The sequence below is a fragment of the Crocodylus siamensis genome, chromosome 9 (genome assembly GCF_052110815.1).
Source record: "Crocodylus siamensis isolate JL-2025a chromosome 9, ASM5211081v1, whole genome shotgun sequence".
Lineage (NCBI taxonomy): Eukaryota > Metazoa > Chordata > Crocodylia > Crocodylidae > Crocodylus > Crocodylus siamensis.
This window is the reverse complement of record NC_143403.1, coordinates 3790336-3814870: the sequence shown is the minus strand read 5'-3', so window position 1 is coordinate 3814870 and position 24535 is coordinate 3790336. Positions and strand designations below refer to the sequence as shown.

The window sequence follows — 24535 nt, the reverse complement described above, 5'->3', positions numbered from 1 at the left end:
TTTACCTAGCCCCGGTGCCCACCGGCCGAGCTGCCTTCAGGCTCTGGCTCTCCGTGGGGCAAAGGGTGGAGAGCTGCCTGCGTGCCTAGCAGGAGCGTCCCTGGTTACCAACCTGTTGCGCAAAAGAAAGCCCTGGCACCTCCCCAAGGTAACCAAAAACACACCCAGCCAGGCGCAACACCTGAGGCATCCCTCTTCTGAGCCCACGGGTGCAAAGGGGGCCAGGCATGCCTCCGGAGACAGCACCGACAGCCCTGTGCCATAACACAGGCCTGGGAATAGCAAGAGGCTGTTGCAACAAGTGTGGTAGCAGAGCTGCGGCTGCCTGGCCCGGCTCTGACTGCTGGAGGGGGGGCAGGGGGGCTACAAGAAGGGGTTTTGGCAAACCGGCCTCAAATCTGTGCTGGCTTTTGCCCCTCGCCTTTCTCCTGGGGCTCAGACTCTGGAATTTGCTTGTACGGAGGGAAGGAGAATTTCTCTCGAAGCGCTGAGCCGGGTCTCAGCTAAGAAATGCATTAAAGTCCTACCTCTAAAAATGAATGCTCAGGGCTTCTGGGTCTCTGGGAAACTGGGGATAAGAAGGATTTGGGCCCTTCATCTTTGGTATTATGTTTGTTAGCAATTTTGCCCGTCTGCAAAAGGGAGCGGCTGCCGTGCGCTCACCGCTGGGACAGCCTGGCAGGGATCAGATGCCCGGGTCCCCGCAGAGACGACTTTGATGCCTCCTTGCTTTCACTGAGCTGAGATCAAACGAGGCAACGTTGTGCTCGGCAGGCAGCAAGGCGCTAGGGAAACGGCAGGGAGAGGACAAGGCAAGTGGGAGTGCGAGGTTGACAAGTGGATTCAAACTGGTCTTTCCCGGAGCGATGAACTCAACTTCCACAAAACATTCACGGGGGCAACGCGTACGGTCTAGGGGTCAAGGCCCCATCTTTCCTTTCCAACCTCCCTCATTATAAGTCAGATGCCATCTCTCTGATCAGAGCGGGCTCAAACCAGTGAGCTCAAAGTGGTCCCCGAAGCCTTTGCTTAACCAGAGACTGGGCTAAATTCACCCAACGCAGAGAGGAAGCCAACAAGAGTCTCGCACCCACAGTAAACGTGGTCCATTTAATTCAGTGCAGTTGCTATTAGATCGAATATTGGGAATACATGCAGTTCACTAAACAGACACTTGATGGGACTACAACACCTTTAAATAGAGCCACATGCAGAAAAAAGGTCATTTTAACGGTTGCCTTGCTAGACTAGGCACTTTCAGCAGCATCTCAGGGCTTCTGGATACTGGTTTTCAGGCTGCCTTTAGGCCAGTGATGCCCAAGCAGAGAGCCAGGACAGACCACCAGATCCTTTGAAAGGTGCCCAATGGCGCAAGGAGATAATCACAGACTCATAGAAAATGAGGGCTGAAGGGACCTAGGAGGTCACATCTAATCCAGCCCCCTGCTCAAAGCAGGACCAGCTCCGACTACATCACCCCAGCCAAAGCTTTGTCTACCTGGGTGTTAAAAACCTCCAAGGATGGAGATGCCACCACCTCCCTGGGTAGCCTGCTCCAGTGCTTCACCACCCTCCTAGAGAGAAAGTTTTTCCTAATATCCAACCTCAACTTCCCTTGCTGCAGCTTGAGCCCATTGCTCCTTCTGTCACCTGCCCCCACTGAGAACAGCCCAGTGTCATCCTCTTTGGACCCACCCTGCAGATAAGCACATAAACTAAGCAGCTAAGTGCAGGTTTAGTCCTGGCTCGATGACCCCCACCCCACTGCCCAGCCCCCCTGCAAGGCGATACACACTATAATATATAAATTAGTTTTTAAAACTGGGGCCACTCAGTTCCAAAAGTTCAGGAGGGGGCCTCGAGTTCAGTGAGGGGGGCCTCAAGTCAGACGAGGCTGAGCCCCGCTGCTTTAGGTAGGCACAACTCTGATAAGACTTTGTCTCCAGTTTCTAACCCGCTGTCCGGGACCCCATCCCTGTAGCCTCTGGGCATCTTCTACATTAAATCAATAGCAACTGTGAGGCCTCTACCTGGATTTCCAGCACTTCTCCCTCTTTGGCATTGCAGGGCTTAGGGTCAGCTCTGCTTGGGACAGGATTTTTTGGCTGGGCTGGGGATTTAAAGGCGTCTGGGATGAAAAGGGTAAACAGAAGGAACTCTAGCCAGGATCTAAAGGCAGAGCTCAGCCTTACCCTGCCTGGTGAAATTTTTGGCTACATCTAATATTTCCCTTCCATTACATTGCAAAGTCCTTTACAGAAGAGATCAGGAGCAGCATCCCCCGTTTTACAGGCAGGAAGACAGAGGCACAGAGACTGAAGCAACCTGCTATCCAGGAGGCCAGTGGCAAAGCTGGGGCTAGCTCCGTACATAGTTAAACTTCTTTGGTACCTTCCCCTTTAAAGTCAAGGATACGTTTAACCTAAAGGAGCCCCAAACCAGACTCGTTCATTAACTTGTGTATCTACGTGCCCATGCTCCCATATGCATGGATATGTCACCAGCTTCAGGAAATGCAGCGTATCAGCTATTCTCAGCTGCCGTGAGAGGCTGCCTTGCCTCCATCTATCCGCCGTCATGGTTGCTCCAGATACTCTCCAGGGACAAAAAGCCGCCTACGAGAGGGAACGACGTTCGAGTCAATGCGGAGCCTGTCGTCTGGAAACCGCCTCTTGATTTGCAGAGCAGACTTCATCTGGGCCTGAATGATACAGCCTTCGAGCCGGGAAGAGATCAATCACTAAAGACAGCTCAGCATGGCTCGGACAGCGGGGCACCTCGAGAGGAAAATGAATCACGCGGAGGCCAAGAAAAGGAGCAAAAACCCCACGGCAGCTCCAGTCTGCACCAGTAGAAATATCCCAAAGCACTGGAACTGCTCATTCCTTACGACTCTCGAGGTCACCAGGAAATAGGCTTAAGCCTACGACAGCACGCCACGGCCTGGATTGCGACCAGTGTTTTTGTTGTTGCAGCGGGGTCCAGGAGATGCAGTCCGAGATTAGTGCCCTGTTGTGCTTGTTCCTTAAAATTAACACGTCAGGAAGCCTTTCTCCATCCCGCTTTTCAGATGTCCCTGCCTGCACAAATACCACAGTGTGACCTGCAGGCCTGAAGTGGGTTGCAGGAGCTACCGAATGGTCCCCCCTCTATGCAGCATCAGCCTGCAGAAATGCCTCCAGTTTTCTAGCTTCGATCCAGTTTGCGATCACTTTAGACCTAACCCTGCTATCACAAATAACAGGACAAGGAGCAAGCAAAGCTCTCTACCGCAGTTGGACCGCATGCCTGGGCATGCAGGTGGACTGTGACCCGTGGCAGCTTCTGTCTATGACACAGACCCAGCTCACGGAGACCCTGGGCAGGCTGGATCCCAAGGAAGAACACCAAGCAAAGCCCGGCTCATCCATGTAGGCATGGGTTAGGACTGAATTACAGAGCCTTTCCCTCATCCGTGTCTGGAGAGCTCATCAGGGCCCACAGAGGAGCAGCGTGAATCAGAAACCTGGCGTACAGCACAGAGCTGCCCTCCGAACAGCGGGCTACAATGCAGGGCCCGGTGCTGCAAAGCTCTCCGCAAGCAGGAACGGCCCAGGCTTCCCAGCCCCGCTCCAAAATCACCTGGTGCAACCCCTAAAGCAGCCCATACGGCCATGCAAACAAGTCACTTATCATGCATGAAAGGCTGGGACTGCATAAATCAGGAGCCGGCTGGTAATGGGAATGGCAGCGGGTCTGACAGCAGGAATGATGGTGACAGGACTCGATTGTTACGGACTGATGCTGATGGATGGGTAACAGGGCCACGACAGGTGACAGACAGCATAATGTAATAGCCATAAATCTGAGGCGCACACAGAGGTTTTAAAAACCAAATGCATCTGGAATCAGCTTCGTTATTGATGCTCGTAACCCAACGCCAGGAAGTCCTTCCCCACTGTAATAGAGCTGCCGTATAAAACCTCCCCGGCAAGGCCCGACACATTCTCTGCATCCAGCAGAAGAGGAAAGGGAGGGCGAAGCATTGTTTCCTGTGGCTGGATTTTAAGTAATGGAGCTGCATCAGGCACCGGGTTATAATTAACCTCTGGTTTTTAAATGGCGGCATGCTCAAGCCAGAGAGCTGCACCCATTCTCCAAAAGTAATTACAGTAATAGAGTAATTAACGCTTTGCAAGAGACAGCGGCAGCTGCGGCAGAAAGGCCTGCAGTAGGATGATAGCTCGCACCCCTCCCAGCCTGCCTGGCTGCTCCACGGTCTCTTCTGGTTGCTAGCCCATGCAGGGCATGCTCACCCATAGCAGGGCTGTTGGGGGCCAACGTGCTGGCATCTCCCTGGGAGAGAAAGTGGTCAGAGTTGATGCTCCAACGTACCCCGAGGTTCCCGACTGTCTCAGGCTAACACGGCAAACGGATGCACCCCGGGGACTGGCTGTCAAAGGAAAGAGGCTGCTGTGGCCTGAAACCAGCTGTGAATGAAGCATCCAGACAGCCATGGGCAGGATTTCCACAGCTGCCTACAGGCTTCCTCATAAAGGGCTCCCCGGGACCTTGCTGGTTGCCTCTCGTGTCTCAGCATCTTAAAGCAGCCTGTCACTTGCTCCAAGAGGAAGCCCCTCTCCATACCTATCTCATCCCATACAAGGAAATGATAAATACAGCAAGAGAGAGGCTACAAAGTGCACATGTCTGGGACACCCCACGCGGTCTGTTGAGCAGGCCGTATGAATAATCAAAACAGCCAAGATGACCTGCCCCGGATGGCGTTTGGCATGCTTAGGAGAATAATCATTAGTGATCGATAGCCAGAGGCTATGCACGCAGGGGAATCACAGCATAAATCACTGCAATGCAGCTCCTTTTGCACTGGGTGCAAAGCAGCAGCCAGTTGACACGCATCACATCTTCCAATAGATGTGGGAGAGGGAAATAGGTCTCGGTCGCAGAGGGAAATTGTGGCCAAGGACAGATGGGGCCCACATGAAAAGCACCCATGCAGGGCAGAGAGAGGAATCAGACTTTGAAGGCCTCATATGGAAGACCCAATCTCACCAGAAACTACAGAGAATATGTGCTCCAGTAGAGCCAGGTCAGCCCTGGTGGGACTAGAAATACCAGGGCACAAAGCCAAGCTGACTCCAAGCTCCTCTCCGGGACCTGTTGGTGGCCACGTCTTAAAGGAGCATCATTCTTTACTCACGTTACAGGTCACCAAGGGTTAAAAGTTGCACTCAGACAAGGAGAGCGCATCTACATGTGCCTCTTTTAAGCAGGCTGAGCTTAAAATTGCCATTTTTAAAGCACATTAAGGGCATGTGTCTACGCATGCATAATCTTAATGTGCCTTAAAAATGGCAATTTGAGGCTATAAGTAAGCCTAAATTTGATACCTTCATACAGAAGGTATCAAATCGAGGTGCGAATAGCTAAGTTGCACTAGCGCACGTGTAGACGCACTAATGCACATTAACTCAGTGCGCGTCAATGGGTGCACGCCGTGTGAATGCGCGTTAGCACGTCTCTGCATGTGCTGATGGGACTTAGCTATTTGTGCCTAAGTTTAATGCACCTTAATGCACATTAACGTGTCCATGTGTAGATGCACGCCTAAATTACCTTAAAGTACCTTAAGCAAAGGCGTGCTTAAATAAGTGTAAACATGCCTGGAAATCTCTCAGCTGGGCTCATGACCTTTCCTCCCTCGATGAATCATCTTTTTTCTGGAGCAACTGGAGCTCAGGGTCAATGGGATGACTTTCCATGCAATTAATTTGGTAGAGAATGGGAGGCCTTGAACCAAAACACTTGAGAGCAGACAGGGCTGACACCCGTGCTGAGATTCCCACTGCACGGTGCTGGTCAAGCTGCTACCTGCACTGATGGTGGCTTTAGAGAGGTTTTAAAACTAAGGCCAGGCTTTTCAAACTAAACCCACACTTTCCTATGGGACGCGACTCGTGTCCTGCTGCAGTAACCCATCGCCAGCCATTAATGCGTTGCTCTAAGTGCTCCTCCGTGTCCAGCATTTGCTTACATTGATGCAACATGCAGGCCAGGGCTGCATTTCTCCAAGCAAAATAAAGCCCCATAAAACAGCTCTGCCAAGGCTGCTGCTGACGTAGATCACAAAATATGCACAAGGCGAGGCCTTAAAAATGTGGCAGCCTCCAAATTATTCCCCGCCTGCAATGCTGCGTGAGTCAGTCCGAGAAATGCCATGGCCTCTGCCCTGCAAACAGCTTGTCCATTTGCAAGTCAAAAGAGCATATAAAGAAAGCACTTTAAAGGGTTGCTCTAAGGCCCCGATCCTGCAAAGATGTATGCACACGCTTAAGGACAGTGCCCTTGGTGAATGACAGAGCTGATGTATTACAGAGCTGATGCATCATTGCTGGATTGAGAGCTAAACTAGGTACTGCAACGAGTGCCTGGTACTTCAGTGTCACAGTGACAGGCGCTTTCTGAAGATGCTAGAGATGAAGCCGTCAGCCAGGCGCAGCTCTCCCTCTCAGGGGAGTAACTAGCAATATCCCACAGGCAAACGTCTAGAGAACTCATCTTCTCCCACGATCGCTGGCCTGACGTGTGCATCTGCCCAGGATAGAGGCTTGTGAGCTGGACCTGTTGGAAGGGGAGTGGAATCAGACACGGGATCCAGGAACATGTCCCAACCTGCATGCATGTAACTATGGGAAGGCCCCGATTCACCTGCCTAAAAGCACTGCTGTTGCATTCCCTTGCAAGACGGTCTATGCTGCGAACCGCCCGCCACGGAGCACGTTAGGTACGGCCCATCTGTGTTGGCTGCTCCGTTTCGAGGGTCACCTTCCAGCTGGCAGATGTGCTCAACAAGAGCACCACTAACAGTAAATGCTCTGTTTTGCCAACGGACCGAGTAATTGCAGTAGGGCCCAGCCCGGAGGCTCCCAACATCTCGCAGCCCCAGAGCAAGCCCAGCAAAGACACCCTGCCAGGGCCTGCCCCGCCGACAACACGCCTTGCTCCCGTCTGTTCGAAGGGGAGACCCGTTCGTGTTACGCAGCCCATTCAAGCCGAGGGCTTCGTGCTCGGTAGAGCCGGCAAGAGGGTCGGCTGTGGACGCAGTCTGCAAGCTGTGGCCTGGCACAGAAGCCCAAGAACGATCTTGGCCACAATCCATTGAAGAGTCAATGAGATTTTTAGGCATAGCAGGCTAGATTTGAGCCAGGGACCCAAATGTTATGAGCTCCTTATCCCCCTGCTCAGCTTCCTGCCTGCATGGGATGCTGTATAGCACCACTTGGATTAAGGGCTGTGCTATGGTGGCAGGTGGCTTTAAATCTGGGGTCTGTTGTGGGTCAGGAAGGACAGTTCATGCTGCCATCTACTCTACCCTTCGGGCAAAAGCAAAACTGGGACTGATCTTAATAGACCGGATGTGTCTGGGCAGGGAAAACGATACAGAAGACAGTTTGGGGAGCTATGAAAGTAGAACCTGAGTCCCTAAAAGAGCAGGGAACATATGAAACCCAAGCATCCCTGGATCTAAAGGAGATGCACTTATGTCACAGACCGTGGAACAACTGCTTTTGAAATGGGGTGAGGCACCAACAAGCCCCCAGCATCCAGCACAGGATCCGCAGGCCGTTTTCAAAGCTTGAGCAGAGGGGAAAAACGAAACACCTTCTGCCCGCGGAGCCAAGGCCAGATACACTCCCCCTTGCCTTTTCTTTTTTGAAGGAGGGAGAAGCCAGCAGGGGCTGAAGACAGAGGCAAATGCTGAAAAGAAATATATTTTGGGGATATCGCTTCATGGCAGGACAGGGCAAGAGGGCAGGGGACCCGCAATGGGTGACGCCCCGCTCTGCATTCATGCCGAAGGTTGGCATCAGTTGGTTAGATTTAATCAAGGGATTGGACACGTCCTTGGAGAAAAGGGGCATCAGTCACTACTGAGCATGGGAGTAAGCCTCTGAATCAAGAGCTTCCTATGCTGGAAGCTGCAGGGGAGAGAGGAACCGGGGGAAAACCCCTGATCAGACCCAGTTCACCCCCCTTTCAGCTTCCACTGTGACATGGGAGTCTGGGCAAGATGGACCGACGGCCTGACCCATCGATGGCAATGCTTATGTTGGCCCAGCTGCAACGGGCCTTTCAGCCCGGAGAAGCTAAAAGCGCCCGGGGATCATGCCGGCCCCATCATTTCCACCGGATAAAGAAACTGGTACACCTGAACCACGCTAGCTCATCAAGCGACTCCAACTCAAGCGGGGCCGTTGCTTCTTCATGCACCAACGTGGCTCCGAGACACGCAGCACGAATCAACACACAGCGAGGACAGGATTAGAAACTAATTTCTTCGGACCATTTATTCCCATCCCCACCCCGCCTCTTCCCTCGTCACAAATCGGAACAGGTTATTCAACCCCGGTCTGGAAACGTTGTCAGAGAAATCGTTAAACCCACGGGACGTAAACCACACAATCCAAGTACAACATATTGATCGTCTACACAGCCACGCTCGGTACACAATATGGCAGCAAAAGTGTCACGTACAGCGTCACAGTCAAAACAACAGAACTTGGACCAAATAGAGATCGGAGATGTCAAGAGTAAAATACAGCATCGGGAGCCCCGGTGGAAGCCACGGACACTCTGCAACACGGGGCGACACAGTTACACATTTCCTTTACTTTATAGGCTTTTTAATGTATTTTTGCCTCTTTTTTTAGAAAAATACACGTGCAAACAACATATTGTCACTGCTAAACTTCTCTAGTGTTTGGAAAAGAACCACGGAAGAATCTGGGGACCAAAAAAAAGAGAACGAACCTACAAGCGGTTATGCTTTACTAATCCCCTGCTATTGGGAGAGGGTGGAGAGTTCACTGATGGGGCTGGCCTGTACAGCTGAGATCCACCACACAGTTTTAATGCCCTCCAGCAGTGTTTTATTCTCATGCGGTTCAACTCTGAGCTCATCTCAACCCCCCCGGAGAAGCGGGACGCACGCAGAACTTGGGCTCTGCAATGCAACATCCAGCCCTGCCCCCCCGAGATCCAGGACGGGGAAGGGGGTATGGCTTCCAGTCGCACAAACATGTTTTGCAAGAGGACAGCAGTGGCTCGGGTATGAAGACCGGTATGGTTAAGGTTTCTGATCAGGTGCGGCTGGAATGACCTGAACTTTGCCCAAACCCTCCCCAGCTGCGTGCTGGACCTCACTGCATCTCCCGAGCAGAGCCCTTCTTACTGTGACCGTCTGGAGCAGAGACACCCATCTCAAAAGGAGACCGCAGGGCAATTTTTTAAAAGCTCTTGCCCACGCTGAGCCATTATCCATTTAGATGCGGGGGGAGGTGTTTTGGCCAGCGGACCAACAGAGAGCTGCCCTTCCACTCCTTTCAGCTGACTCTCCCACAAGTCCAGCTGGAAAATGCAACCCAGAAACTAGCATTTCCAAAACCTCCTCCTTTAAGCAACACAGCGTAGGCTTGAATGATGAGGTCCACCGTTTCCCTACCACCTTGACTGATGCTCAGAGCAAGGTTCAACCTATTCTGTCCAGTTTGACCCAAGCCAAGGTCAAGTTATTGCTCCTGTGACTGGGAGGACAGGTCGGGGGCATCAGAAGGACAGAAAGCAACACAAGCAAAGCACCTTTGGGAACCTCACGACTCAGTCTGATTTAAAGAGGGGGAAAACTGTGACCAGTCAGCAATGAGATGCTTTTCTCAAGACACATAATTATGCGGGGGGGGGGGGCGGTGAATTAGCAGCTCCTTGACAATGCAATGATTGCATTGCAATGCAATGATTGCATTAAACCCACAAATGCTTAACTCAGGGCAATCACTGCATACTGCAATCATTGCATGACTGCAAGGATTCACATATTGCCAGAGTGAAAGCCTCGGGTCTCCATCATGACCGTGTACGCTGCAGACCTGGGGGCCTCCTCTGTGGGACAGTTTTAAAGAAGGAAGTGGAAGATTGACTAAGTTTCAAAACACACGGCAAAGGACAGCAGACCCCTGGCCTCTGACCCAAACAGCACATAAGCGGGTGCACACCTCCAGGCAGGTGACCCACCCTACTCAAATCCCAAGCTTCGAGGTAGACATGTGCCTAAGTACTTTGCTGGCCCTGGCTACCGCAGCAACGGTGTTAGGACACAAGACCTCCTTTAGACTGTGGGCACCTAATATAATTTCTCCAAAGCCTGGTTACAGAATGGGGTTGGGGCTGCTCCCTTTTTCCTGCCTCCTCGGGGGTCTGCAGGGGCAGGACAGCGGTCACTGTGGTCTGTCAGACTTGCAGGGTCCTTCTCCTCAGGGTGGCTCACGTCTCATAGGAGAGCCACTGGCCAAAGCCCAGAGCATGGAGCAGGGAAGAGGACCTGCTTTCCCCTTCAGCTTTCACAATTAAAAAAAAAAAATCATAACTTGGCTGGATTGCCAGCACCAAACGCTGCTGCTTCTCGGCACTGCAAGGAGGGTGGCGGGGGGTGTTTCACGCGCTGCTTCCTGAGAGAGGTCCGAGATCGCTGGCTTTTTTCTCTCTTCCAACACGCGCTGGAGAACCAGACTTCGTACTCGCACGTCGGAGATGCGGAGAGGCTGCTAACACGAAACACTGTTCTACGGCGTCAGGACCCACAAGCCAAAGGGGTTACATTAAAAGACGGCTACGCCACGTATGCTACAGCACACAACCGACAGCACGGGGCAGGGTGGTCCCAATGTCCCTAGAAACCCACGGTGCAAGGATGGTGATGCTTCTGAGCAGAGACCGAGCTTCGGGCACGCGGCAAGGTCCCCGCGCCGAGAGCAGTGGACGGCAGCTGAATTTCTGTTGCGATTTTGGAGGTTTTGGGGAAATCCCATCCGACGGCTGCCCCAGCGCTGGACGGAGCGGCAATCCCGCCTCCCTTTTGCCTTCCTCCGTGCTGAACTTCGTCGCCTCGGTGTTAGCTCCCGCTGCGTGTTGCGTAGGGGCAGGTCCAGGACAGATCTCGGAGGTTCCCAAGTTTTGCTACAAGGTGCCCGTTTCCGTCTTAAACCCCCCTAAATATGCTAAAACCTATCCGCTCCCTTTTTTTTTTTTTTTTTCAATCGCTGGGATAGTCCTAGTCACCCCTTCCTCTCTAAATGCTTGGCTGCGATCAACTGCTCCAGGCAGGGCACAACAATCACTCTGCTGCTGGCACAGCTGGGAGCACATCTGGAGATCACCCAGGGCATCGCTGCAAAGACTGTTATAAGGAGTGGCAAAATCCAGGTGAAAGATCCCCGCAGTGCTGCACAAGATACTGGGGGGGCTAATGTCCCTTTTCTCAGTGCAATGTGCCAAGAGAGGACAGATGCAGCAGGGACCACAAGGCCGGCAGCTAGAAGGCGGCACACGTGCCTGCATGCTGTCCTTTGAAAGCCCCCCGGGGCCAAAACCATTATTGCCAGGAAAAAGCCATGGACTCTACCTACAATATAGGCTCGGTCATGAACTGAGGGTCCCTAGAAATAGCCCAACCTGTTTTGCCTCCATTGCTCTCCTTTTTTAACTCCCTTGTGTTTCAAGCAGTCACCAAACCATCACGACAGCTAGGAGGAAGCTTTAAACTCCTCGACATGTTCTTACAGGGGAATTGGGACGGCCCCAGCTTAAAAAAAAGCCAACCGGAGAAGCCAGCTGCAAATTGCAAACCCCTCCAGGCGCCTCAGAGGAGCAGGGCATCACCCTCGAGGGGCGCTTTGCTAGTGCACGGCACCTCTCCCGACACGCTGCAGTTGGCTCTTACCAATGGCTTGGGATTTTATCTGACATCCACACCTCTTCTGCACATTTACAAGCCGTTTCCTTCTCAAGGACAGGAGGGAAATCAATCCCAGGACAGCGGGCCGGAGATCAAGCCGATGCTAACAAAGAATCTGGGGAGCAATGGATCCAGGATAGCTCCCCGTCGGGGATGATGTTATTACCTACCAGGTGCTGAATTAAGCTGTAGAGGCAGACAGTGGGGAGGCGGGCTCAGTTCTCTTCCTTTTTAATGAGAAGGGGCTTTAGACACTTGCAAATGCCCAGGGAGATCTGGGAGATGATTCCCATCGAATGCCTCTCTCTCGCTCCTGCCCTGCATGCCTCCCTGGCCCCCGGTGCTCAAAAGAGATTCATTCAAGACTTGTTTCTAGACAGCAAGGATGTTTCAGAAGCAACTCCTCCAGCTCAGGAACCAGCTCACCCCCCTGCTCATCTGCGCGGCAAGCAGAGGAGCAGACTGCAGAAGCTGAGCCAGCCGGACAGCAAACGAACTCCAAACTGCTCATCTCCCAGCCTGGCACGTACCGGGGCTGAGTATACCCTATTCTGTTCATCCGACCGGCTGCTGGTGCACGCACGCACCCATCTCCTTGGGAAGGCAGCCCTCCCTTAAAGGAAGGCTAGCGAAATGCGTTCCAGCCACGAAACAAAGGAAGACACTCAGCGGGTGCGTGAGAGCCACCTCCTTACACGGCAGGTCTATGCAAAGCTCAGAGAACGTCATCTTAGTGGTTCAAAGCTGGTGTCTGCTCAGCTCCAGCTCCCCAGCTGGTCTCCCTCCATTTCTAGGGAGCTGCGGGCTGCTCTGCTAATGCAGCCTACACGAGGGAACCGCACCCCCCTTGCAAATGCATTAAGAGACGCAGCAACCGTTCTGCCCCGATACAGAGAGCGCTTCACTTTCCCCAAGCAACTCGTGCCCTGTCTTCCCAGTCCCTGCACCACCCTGCAGAACTGGCTTTGCGTCCCTGCCCTCCAAGACCCGCTGATGCCTCAGAAAGACCAAAGCCTGCGGGCCCTGCTGCACTGATTGAGCAGCATCAAGGGAGACTGGAGTCACTCAAGCAGGGGACAAGAGTGAGCATTCACAGCGGGGCCTTTTCTGGCTAGCTGACGGAGCTGGTTGATGCTGAAGGGCTCAGGGAGCAGGAGTGTCGGATGATTAGATTTGCAAAAACAAGACTAGGACTGGAAGAGGCACACGAGGCCAGCAGGCCTGGGGGAAAGCTCCCCCCTCCCCGCTTGCTGGCTGCACCTGGAAATGGGTTTTCAAAGCCTAAGCGCATCCACAGCAAACCGGTGGCTGGAAGCAATAGTGAGTAGGGAAGATGAAAGCTAAGGACACGTCCAGCAATGAGGATTTTCTGGTACACTTCCTGGCCTGGCTATCTGCAGCCCCTCAAGGACCCGACACTCACCTCCCAGATGGGCCCCTGGGTGCAAACGCTCGGCCCTCTAAAGAAAATGCAGAGGTTTTCCAGGAGAGCCTCGCTCCTGCTGAAGGACTGGGGTGACAAACCTTCCTGCTGCAGGAGGGGGCTTGGATCACCTCTCCTGACTTCTAGGGAACAGCTGCCAGGCCTGCCAGCCTTCCTACAGATGGATGCCCTCTCGCAACAGGGTTTGATGCCAAGTGAAGCTCCCAGCCTCTAGACTTGCTCCAGCACCTCCAAGACTGGTCCCTTCCTTGAGTGCCCTCAGATTTACGTCCCTAAAGAACCCCCCCACCCCCAGCCATTTCCTTTTAAAGGTCCTTGCTGCACTGAAAAAAGCAAGACACGTCGGCTAGCCATACTAGGGCGCCAGCGGGACAATCCAGATGGCAGGACTGATTGCTCTCATCTCCGGCTTGTAGCTCAGCTGCTGCTAATCTGCCAAGGTGCCCTACAAACATAAATAGCCTGATGCAGCCATCGGCCTCCAACTTTCCACCCACCCGCTCTGTAAGGATCGTGCATGTCTCGGTCTCTGCTCTGCCACCCGTTGCAAGGGACCTGGCTTCCACCTGGATCAGCCGCTAGGTGCCAGCCTTAAAAAGCAGCGAGCAGCTGGTGATGCCACATTACTGCCCACGCATCACGTCTGCGCGCTCAGACGCACACGCTCGCCCCTGCCTGCCAGCAGTCCCTTCAGGCACGGCTTGCTACGAAAGCGGTCACGTCAGGGGAACACCGGGAAGTTCTCAGCAGCACGGGCAGGACCGGGGCTTGTCTCGGGAGAAGGGACTACAGCAAGACGGCTCCTCCCCTGAGCGCACACAAATGCACAGGGGGATCTTCAGCGGCGACTCTGGACACACGCGATACTCGAAGAAGACGGGAAGGAGTTGCTCTGGAGGGGAGGAGGCTCCGAAGACGGTGGGTTTGGTCAGCGCTGCTACGTCTACGGGCGGCAGGGCACGGCTCGAAGGTTTGCTGACAATCATGCGGGTTTATTGCAGTGGTTTGTAAAGAGCCCGGCCGCGGCCCGGGCTGGTCCCAGAGGAGGGCTCCTCGTGCCGGCCGCTCCTCTCTGCCTTGCTGTGGAGCCTGGGTACCAACCGCAAGGCTACTCCGTAGCCATCTGCTCGATGTGGTCGCTCAGCAGCTTGTATTGCTCTGCAAGGGAAAGGAAGAGACACGGTGCTGAGACTTCGGCGTGCCGCAAGGATGCAGCGGAGCAGGTGGGGGCTGTGCCCAGGTCAGCGGGCCCCAAAACTGAACCAGCCAGGGCCCAGAAAGCAAGGGAAGGCAATTCTCCCCAGATGAGTTTTGCATGGGAAATCATCCAGAACAAGCTACCAGCTGGTGACACCCCCAACTCTGAAGATTCGTGCCAGCTGGGCACCTGGCCACCGCACAGTGCCTGCTCACGTTCACCAAGTGCCCGAGTGCACCCCTGCCCTGGGAAGCTCCTGCCCTCGGGAAGAAGAAGAAAGTGGGTGAAATATCCCAAACCAACCAGAACCTGAGAGGCTTTTGCAGCATTAGACTGCCGTGTGCTCTTGACCGTGGCAAAGGAGGCTGTGCTGCAGACTGGGTGACTTCTCCCACCGCCCCCGCCAGTCGCATCCCACCCTCCTCTCAGGGCGCTCATACTGGGGCCCGGTCCCTCCCGACCTGCCCCTACCTTCGTCCAGATTGCCGATCACCGCCTGCTTCTTCAAGAAGTCGTTGCAGAGCTTCTTGGTCAGGCCAAATGCCAGCATGTTGTGAGTGAAAGTGCTGGGGGAAAAGACACACGCGTGTGGCACAGGCAGGCCGAACAGACAGCACCCAGCGGGCCCCTCCTCTCCTCCCCCCTCGTCACACTGTCTGTCCCCAAAGGGCAGTGGCAGGGATGACGGTGGGATGACGATGACTCTCCACCTAAATGGGGCAGAGTGCTGCTATGCAGCTAGCAACAAGATGCAAAGACCCCGCTTTGCCCTCTCCACCTCCCCCCAGGGTCCTGGGCACAAAGGGCTCAATGGGTTTCTTCCTGTCGAGGTGGGGGGCCCCCGATGTCTCCCCTTCTCCTTACCCCAGCTGCCCGAAAGTGATGTTCTCATTAAACCGCAGGCTGTCGTCCCGCTCCTCCTGGGTCATGTGGCACCACTTCTCCCTGCAAACGTCCAAGCGGGTCTTGTACTGGGAAGCCACCACGCCGCCCTCCCACCCCACCACGAGACGGGACACCCACGCCGTGCTGGCCTTGGGGGCAGCCAGGAGAGGATCTCAGGTGCAGAGCACCCGCGGTCACTCCTGCTTTCGGCGACTGCAGCTGGCAGACTTCACCCCTCCTTCCCGAAGTGCTCAAAGGACCCTCTCGTGCCTGCGTTTGTCCTGCCGGACAATGAGTCCCTACGCTGCCGGCTCGAGAGTGGGGAAATACTGGCTTGTGCCTTGCACGCACAGCTCGAGGAGAGACCGTTAGCACCACCAGCGCTGGGAAGAGCATGGATTTTACCTGCAGGGAGCAGCAATGCCAACATAGTCCCAAAGAGTAAAGCATCCCGCCCCACCTCCATTAAAATCTCTCAGGCCAAACAAACCCAGCGCCTTGCAGCTCTTCAGCTGGGGGCACGCTTCGCAACTGCTTTCCAGACAGCACAGTTTCCCAGTTGAGATGGGTCCACAGAGAGCTGGGCTCTTTCTCCAAAAAAATCAACTTTAAAAACACAGAGCTTCAACCTCAGGAAGCGAGGTGGGATGCCCTTGATCTGCCGGTCTCTCCTGGGGCTGCAGAGCGATGACGGCAAGGCCTGCGCCTGGGTTAGCATGCTATCGGCTGCGCTCTGGGGCTCAAGTTGGACCGCAAGGCACATTATATTGGACCACTGCAAGCAAGGAGACGTGAGCTTCCCAGGCTGGTGATCATCGCACAGCTCATGGATGCGCGAGGGGTTTGAAACAAGACACAGGCCGTTCTCTCCACGAGGACTACAGGGCCCCAAAGCATCTCGTCTCATCCTCTTGCAGAGAGACAGCTGGATTCACACAATCCTGGGGACGTCTATGCTATGTCCCTGGCAAGGGAACTAGGTGTGGGCCAATCTGAGCATCGGTCCACTGGATTGTGCTGGTTGGACACTACCTGACTTTGGACCCCCCCGTCCCATCCTGCATGCAAAAGGCAACTCAAAACTAGCACCAAGGAGCTGTGGGTCTCCCCCATTGGAGGTCTGATCTGGCTGGGCTTTCACAAGAAAACTACCATCGCAGGCGGTCATCATGCCATACTCAATGGATGCCAGTGGGAGTGAAAGACAGTTATGCAGGGAAGCCTGGTGTCCAGGGCTCAAGCCAGCCCTTTCCCGAAGCCAGATGATGGTTACAAGCCAGGCAAGGAGGAAGGAAAGGGACGGAGAAAGGAGCAGGTAGAAGGAATAAAGTGAAGAAGGAGGAGGAGGACAGGGATGGAAAGCAAGCTCTTGGCGCACGTGTGACGTGGGAATCGGAGGTGCTGCATCACAGGGGGAAGGATGGACCCCGGGATGAGACTCTTCCCGGCTCATTCAAATTTCTGCTCCTGCTAAAAAGGGCACCTGGCCACAGCTTCTTCAGACCTCACTTAGCCTGGGCTCAATCTTGAAAATCCTTCCCAAAATGAGCAGGACATTGGGTCACCTTGCGAGGAAAGGCTGCAAACCTGGCAGTGTAGGTGCCTAAATCAGCAGAGGTTGCATTGCTGTAGTGGAAAACTGAGGAGTAGGCTTAAAAGCATAACAGATGTGGAAAGTCTGCGCGGACAAAACTCACTATAACCGTTAAAATGCACGTCCCGAAACTATAGCTGGAGAAGTGGGGAAGCTAATTCAAGTGCCTTCAAATCCAGAAGCAACACTTTGCAGATCTCCTGGGCCCTGGGAGAGAGGAAGTCGATTTAGGTTCTCCTGCTTTGTAAAGGCCTGATGAAGCAGAGAAAGATCAAAGCGACCAAGAAAAACTGAAAAGGTTTCCAGGCTTTAATTCAGGGATAATGTGTTTGCAAAAGGAAAACGATGTAGCGCTACTGAAATACTTTGATCTTTGTGCGGCCCCAAAAGGACCACCACGGATGACTGCCTTCATCCATACCAAACGATGAGCACACTAAATTAGCTGCTGTATGATTTAATGGTACCGGGGAAGGAGTTACCCAGGCACTGCAAAACGAGCTGTCAAAATTGAGGTCCTCTGCAAAGAAACCCATAAGCTAAGCTATGGGTATTGGACTGTATAGAGCTCCAGGGGACCCCAGATCTGGTGAGCAGTTATAAGGATTGCTGAGCATCTGGCTGTAATGAACCCTTGTGCCTGCACAGCCCTGATATGAAGACTGGGCCTGACTTCAGTCCCACCTAGCTCAGGCCTTGCCCTGCAGCCCAAATTGCAGCAGTCTCGGCACATGCATCTAGCTAGCCCAGGTCAAGCCCAGAAGGACTTTCCTCCTAAGACCTCCTTTGAGGGCTCCAAAGAGCCTCCTTTTTGGGTAATTTTTGGGTCATCCCTTAAATGAGTCATTCCAAGATCAGACATCAAAGATCTAACATCCATATGTAGATCGCAGATCCTTTCCCCAGCTCCAGCTGTTCCCCCCAACTTGCATTCTTGGTGGAGGAAGGAACAAGGAGCAATGGTCTCAAATTGCAGCAAGAAAAGCTGAGGCTGGATATTAGGGAAAACGTTCTCACTAGTGGGGTAGTGAAGCACTGGGACAGTTTACCCAGAGAGGTGGTGGACTCTCCATCCCTGGGGGTTTTTAAGCTGGCATGGTCCTACTTGGAGCAGGGGGTTGGACTAGATGTGACCTCCTGAAGTCCCTTCCAACTCTCATTTTCTATGATAGTATGATTCCCCTTTGCATTTTGTTTAAGTGGGCCACCATACCAAGCCTACGGAAAGGAAAAGGCAGGATTTCAAATCAGCCAAACATCACAACCAACGGCAGCACTGGGAACGCACAAAGCCAGCATGGCGCGGACAGCTCTAGTCGGCACCTGGCAGGCGCAAGGAAACGAGGGGGAGAAAAGCAACGCGTGGGGCAACGCGATTTCACAGCATCGTTAGCAAAAGAAAGCTTAAAAACAAAAAAAGAACAGGAAGAAGGGGTAGGATGGCACCTCCCCTTCTAGGAGACTCCCTTTGTGTCCAAACACTGCCCTTGAAATAGATGTCAGCGTGCAAGATGGAAAACAGAAGAATAAATCACCCAGTGCCCCATCCATCACGTGCCTCGCTCCTTCCTGAGGTCTCAATGCTGCCTCCCGTGATGAAGTACCCTTTAAAATCCACCCCATCTATTTATTAAGGATTAACTGACACCAATGTGTCCTGGAGCTTCAGGGGCTGCCATTGCGCAAGGCCTTGCCTAGCCCACTCTGCCCCGATGGTGTTTTAGCGAAAGGGCAAGATTTGGACCTAAAGCAAGTCAGCGCTAGTGCAAAAAACAAAACAAAGCAAAAAAGCAATGTGACAAAGTCATGTGGACAGACACACCTCTTTTCCTCTTCCTCTCCAGCGTTCCCTCTGGAGCGGCAGCAGAAACAGGGCCAACAAAGGTTATGTGTTAAAGATCATGCAAGATATATGGATGGAGAGAAAAAAAAGAGAAGAAGAGATGAAGGAAAGAAAAGAAAGTCATTAGAGGCAGAGAGGAAATCAAAGGCTCCCCCACCCCAACCGTGAACGGTCGCCCCCAAATCTCAGCTTCTCGCCTGGCACTTCTGCTACCGCCGTGACGGGGGGCCCTAGCACTTTGGTGAACAGTCCCGGGGAAGGATTCAAGGTGTCTCTCCTCCGGCCGAATGCAGAGGGGGAGAGACCAGTGCCCTAACTCAGGCAAACTGCCCCCAGCTACCGGAAGTCTGCCTCAAGCAGGACTTCAGCACGGGCCCAATTCTGCCCAGACTCCTGGAGCCCTTCCCAGCCTGACACCAAGGAAATGAATGGCCTCGGGAGGGCAGCAACGCTTTGCCGAGCCCAGCCCAGCCCACACACAGACCCCGTTACTGGCCTGGCGTGCAGCACACCCACTTAAGCCCTCCCGCACCGCGAGACGGCACGAGGCGAGGCATTTGGTCCGAGCACCAGCTTGGGGGACAGGGGCTGGCACCCCCGACGCCAGCTTGCCTTGCCTCGCCTCCCAGCCCGCCCAGCCTCACGGTGCCCGGAGCAAGGAGCTGCGGTGGGACAGCACAACATGCAGCGCGTGCCGGAGAGACGCCCCACTCCGCTGCTGGGGGTCTCCGGCGCGCGGGGTGGGAAGCGTCCCTGTAGGGGATTCTAGCTGCACGCGGGGCCTCCGGCCAAACAAGCACCCCTGTTGGATGACCCCCCGTTGATACGTCCTTCCTCGAGAGCTGTCAGCTAGTCGTTAGCCTGTTTCATGCAGGCCTCGTGACTGCAGAAGGCTGAGCTTTAAATCGGACCGGTACGTACTTGCTAAATCGAACACCTACAAAGCATCCGCACTGTGCCCCTCTCGCCCCAGATGCATCAACTCCAAGAAGGAAACCAGGTTTGTTTGACAAGAGGGGTTTTTTTCCCCCCACTGAATGATACATCACAGCCCTCTCTTTTCATTCTCTCTCAAGTGAACCCAATAGCAACCTCTTGGCTGGCACTGCCTTTCAGACTGGCCTACATTTACATGCATCCCCTTCCTTGCCCTTTCGTAACACTGGCACTCGTCTCGTCCTTCTGAATTTCCTTTGTATTCCAAAATATATTAAAAATAAAAACACCAGCAGGCCAGCAACCCCCTTGGCCGACTCTTCTAAAACTCTTGGGTGAGATTATCTGGGTCTATTCATTAACAAGGCTCACCCCTTATAGACCAGCAAGTACTCAATCATCCTGATGTCACAGAAACACCCAAGCCCCCTTTTTCATCTCTCTCAGAATCGTGACCCTTCTTCCATTTGCTCTGATCAGCCTACGACTTCACTTGGTTTTCAGCGACAAAACGACTGCCTGTAACAAAAACCAGGGGCAAGACTAAATGCATCCTGTGCTAATCAAGAAGCGTGTAATACCCAGGAGCGTATAACCTTCCTTTCACTAATATTTCCTTAGCAGAGCTTAGCAGAGCTGTAGGGAAGCCGAGGGCTTAGCAGAGCTGCAGGGAAGCTGTAGGGAAGCGCTGGCCCTCCTAGGACGTGACTGGGTTAACGAGGACAATCCTCCGGGGCAGAGGGGGATTAATGAAGGACTCTTAGGATAAATGACGGATGTTTGCGCACAGCAGTCAAGGCTCGGCCTGGAGAGGTTGAGGCTCAGGATTCGCTCGGGTCTCCGGGGGCTTCTGTCCACAAACAGAAGTGACTGCCGAGTGTCTCCTCGGGTTCAACAAATGCAACTCCCACTGAGATCTGCACCTGGGGACGTCAGCGCCTAACTCCCGACTGCCACGTTAGCAGGGAAGCCCTTTTTTCCAGCTGCGAGCCCAGGGCAGGCGAGGTCGTTTTGGTCCATCACGTGGCCCTCTTTCTTGCCTTGCTGTTGGCCATTTCCTCTACTTTTCCCCTGCAGTTCCCCAAGCGGCTGCTCCAGCCCTGGCTAGAGCTGCCACGACCTTCCAGCAGAGATAGGGGTGGCTGGTGGGAGGCGAGTGCTATCCAAATGCTCCCAGGCTGCAGCAGGAACCACCCCAGTTTGAGGTTTAGGGATTGCAGAAAGAGCTACGGTGCAAAACTCTTGGGCAGGGCAATTTGTGACACCCACTGCCCCCCAAACACCTGGGGGCAGCTGAAGCAGGAGGGGACACGAGACGTCTAGGGACCACACAGCAGCACAAACCAAGCCACCCCTACGTCATTAGGTGCTGAGTGAGGGCAGGATTCCCAGCCCACCTGGCTCAGCTTTACGCCACGACACTGCTGCCAGAAGCCTGCCGAAAAGCCCCACGGCTCCTAGGAGCTTCATGATTGCTGTCACAGCAGGGTGCTCTATGCACCCCGCTGCTCAAGGAGCTCTGTGTTACTCTGGCCCTTGCAGACACCAAGTGTGGATGCAGTCGCTGGAGGCTTGCCTGTGCCAGTCGCTACCATGCAGCACTGCCTTGCATCTTCCAGTCCCATTTCTTCCCCCAGGAAATGGGGTAGGGCATCTTGAAAGCTTGTGCCAGCTCACGCTGCCCCTCTGACCACCTGTACCAAGCGTTTCATGGCCTGTAATATAATAAAAGCTGCGGCAGACCCAGCTGCAACGCTTGCCAACGCTACACCCCAACACCTGCTCCACCTGCTATGCTTGCTGCTGCTCTCTGTCGAGTCTCATCCCCGTTCATGTTCAGGAGCTGGCCTCTTGCCCTCCCAGAGAGACAGGCAGAGTACTGGAGCCTGTCCCGACACCGCGGTGATCTTGGGGGCACTGCAGGCAGCGGCTCCCCAGCACTTCTTGGTGATAACGTCTCGTCGTACAGCACGGAAATCAGCCATCAAGTTAATTGGGAATGGCATCGCAGCTGGGAACAGCTGTGAACGGCATCTGTCCTTGCCAAACACTCGCGCCTGCTAATTTTATACCTAGTCGATGCAAAGGCACGTGGCACAGCACTTCGATAGGTGCTTCTGTCGGCACACGCGAGGTGATGAAAACATGCCAGCCATCATCAGTCTACCAAGCAGCTTCAGGTCCTGGAAACCCAGGCTGCTTTCTCCACTCCAGGTGAAATGAGGATGACTGCTCAGAGGTGAATGCTGCGTTGCAATGCTTAGGCACGTTGGGTGGTTGTCAAAGCCTCAAAGCATTTGCAAACGTGGAGAAGCACTGGTGTCCCCATTTCACAGGCATCAACACTGAGGCCACGGGCGAGACGTGACCTGCTGGGGGTCACCCAGCGAGTCCACACATGGGAGAAACCCAGCCAAATCTTCCAAGTCCCAGCCTAGCACTGTGCTACCTTTCTTAAAGAAACATTGTTGGGTAGAAAACAATACATGTTCTTTTTAAGCACGTGCTCCCCACCTGCTCCCTGCTGCAGGCCACACATCAGTGCCCCGAGAGCACACAAAAACCTGGACCGACTCCTCCCTGTAGCTAAGCTGCTGCTTTCAACACTGAATTTAGTAACAAGAACAGTCATTTGCACTCCTGTTCCCGGTCAGCTTCCTTCCCTGGTTCCCCAGTCTGTCCCACATCTGTGCTAGTGTAACTCTTGCTTTAAAATACAAGAGCAAACAGAGCAAACCCTGGCCAGAGCCCGGATGTAGTGCGTCCCCTCGGAGCCATTTACACCTCTAACTTCTTTACCAGGATCTAGGTCCATGTGCTCAGAGCACGTGTGCTTTCCTCTGGCTCCCGAACACCGCTCAGCCTAGGGGGTGTTGTTCCAAATATTGCTACCTGGAATAATTTGTCTTTGCTTTCTCCTGCAGTCAGTGATGTAGCTTTATCCAGGCGAAAGCAGCAGGAAAAAAGCCGGCTGGAGGACTGAGGTCTTGACACAGAAGTATAAAGTTTCCAGCTAGTCTGGTTTGGACACATGTGATTTCTGTGTCCTCAGAGGACGCTGTCTTCACAACCCACCAAGGGACCCTGCCAGCCTGCCACACCGTGACCCTCGATGGCTGACCTGCTGGTCTAAGTGGCTGGCTTAGATGGCACCCATTGCTGCTGCCACCAACAAGCCTGATCCCCAGCTCCTGTCCCAGGAAGAGCCAGCTCAGTAATTCCCTGCCACAAGCTCACGGCAGCTTCTAATCTCCGTGCCAGGCGCTTCCAGGAGGAAGGATGGGGAACGGGACTCCCCACCCAGGTCCCAGGCAGAGGGGGCATGGTGAGCCCTTGTGTTACCTGTGGGAAGGGACTTCCCCAGGCAGCGGAGTCAAAGAGCTGGGCTGCAGCAGTCACCCTTCGGGGGAGGCAGGGGAGGCCGTCCGCCCACCACCCCTGCACCAGCCCTTGCCAGGGCCAGGCAGGACATAGCGCGAGCATCTTACCTGGTGGTTGGAGACCTCTTCCTCCGCTCGCAGTGGACGGCGTCGAAGAAAGCCGCGTTCCAAAACCTCAGGGTGTGCCTGCAGGGCAAGGAGACGGCACTGGAGACCGGGGGAGCATCTGCACGTGCAGGTGCAGAGCCCCACACGGACTACGTCTCCAAGAGGAGTGACACGAGCCCAGGAAGCCAGGGCACAGCTAGCTCCTCGCAGCCGCAGCTGAAGACGGGGCGCCGGTGCTTACCAGATGGGCTGCTGCTTCAGGTGCATGTACAGGTAGATCTTCTCTCCCCTCTTCTCCTCCTCGTCCTCGGGGCTCTGCACGGAAACTGCAGGGAAACACGCGGTCACGCGCCCAGCTTCACATGCAGACTCGGCACCCACCCAGCTCTCAAGCCCCCAGGGCAAAGCTTCTCCTGGTTTGTGACACCCCTCCCACCTCCACCGCTGGGAAGCCACGATGCTCTCTATGTCTGAGCCACCCCCTCCAAGCCCCGATCTTGGGGGTCCTATAGAGATGCTCTTGCTGTGGAGCCTGCCGTGCTCACCTGTCTTCTGCAGCTTCTCCTTGGGCTTGTCCTCGATGTCCCTGCAGCACAAAGATCGTAGCAGTCAGAGCCTCTCTCTCTGCCATTGATGGATGCCCCATCAAAGCCAGCTCCAACTCTGTCTGCCCATGCAATAAGACCCTTTCAAGCAATGATGGCAAGGGAGAGCATCATTTATTTTTTAATAACCCAGCTCCTCCGGAGCTGCTGCTGGGATGCAGGGCTGAGACCCACCGGCTGAGAGAGCTGGAGGTTGACTTGCTGTCAAAATACTCAGGCTAGAGCTCGATCCGCCCAGTGCAGAAGGTGGAAACCCCGGCCAGCCTGAACCAGCTTCCCTTTCCAGAGCCACCAGAAGGTCTCTGTGTGCTCCCCAACCACGCTCTTCTCATTACGATGCAAGCATGTACCTCACACCCACTGGGCAGGATGGGGAAACCGAGGCACGGGGAGCTTGCTCAAGGCCAGGCAGGGGTTAATGGCACATCCCCTTGATCCCACCTTCTGGGACGGCTGACTGGCAAAGACCAGGGTGTGCCACGGGGCTTCACCTGGACACCTCCCCGTCCTGTTGTGGTCCCCTTCCCTCCACCCAACACCTCCCCACAGCAACCACAGCCAGGCAGCCTGAGCCCAGGCAGCATTTTATTTTCTTTAATAGGCTGCAGGAGCTGGAAAGGACAAGCTGTGACCACCAAGCCACTGCAGCCAGCCACGCAGCCTGAGATCTGCTGCTCCCAACCCAAATACACAGGTCTTCAGAGACTGCGCAGCTCCATGCACGGGGGGAAGGTCGATGGGGTATGTCCAC

The 24535-nt window shown here is 54.3% G+C and overlaps 1 protein-coding gene across 12 annotated transcripts in view; it reads right to left on the bottom strand.

Annotated features, from left to right (window-relative positions):
• Positions 1 to 8342: 8342 nt before the first annotated feature.
• Positions 8343 to 24535, bottom strand: part of KIAA0513 (KIAA0513 ortholog) — a 47562-nt gene continuing 31369 nt past the window's right edge. For 10 of the 12 annotated variants that reach the window (XM_090062488.1, XM_090062491.1, XM_090062493.1 and 7 more), the window contains 7 exons: positions 23725 to 23765; positions 23421 to 23505; positions 23180 to 23257; positions 18735 to 18764; positions 15298 to 15378; positions 14905 to 14999; positions 8343 to 14393 (listed from right to left, as the gene is read on the bottom strand). In XM_090062488.1, coding sequence (XP_089918614.1) covers positions 14344 to 14393; positions 14905 to 14999; positions 15298 to 15378; positions 18735 to 18764; positions 23180 to 23257; positions 23421 to 23505; positions 23725 to 23765 — 460 coding nt within the window. In that variant the 3' untranslated portion in view covers positions 8343 to 14343. Of the gene's footprint in view, positions 14394 to 14904; positions 15000 to 15297; positions 15379 to 18734; positions 18765 to 23179; positions 23258 to 23416; positions 23506 to 23724; positions 23766 to 24535 lie in introns of those variants that run through there. The other 2 variants (XM_090062498.1, XM_090062499.1) reach the window with 2 other exon arrangements.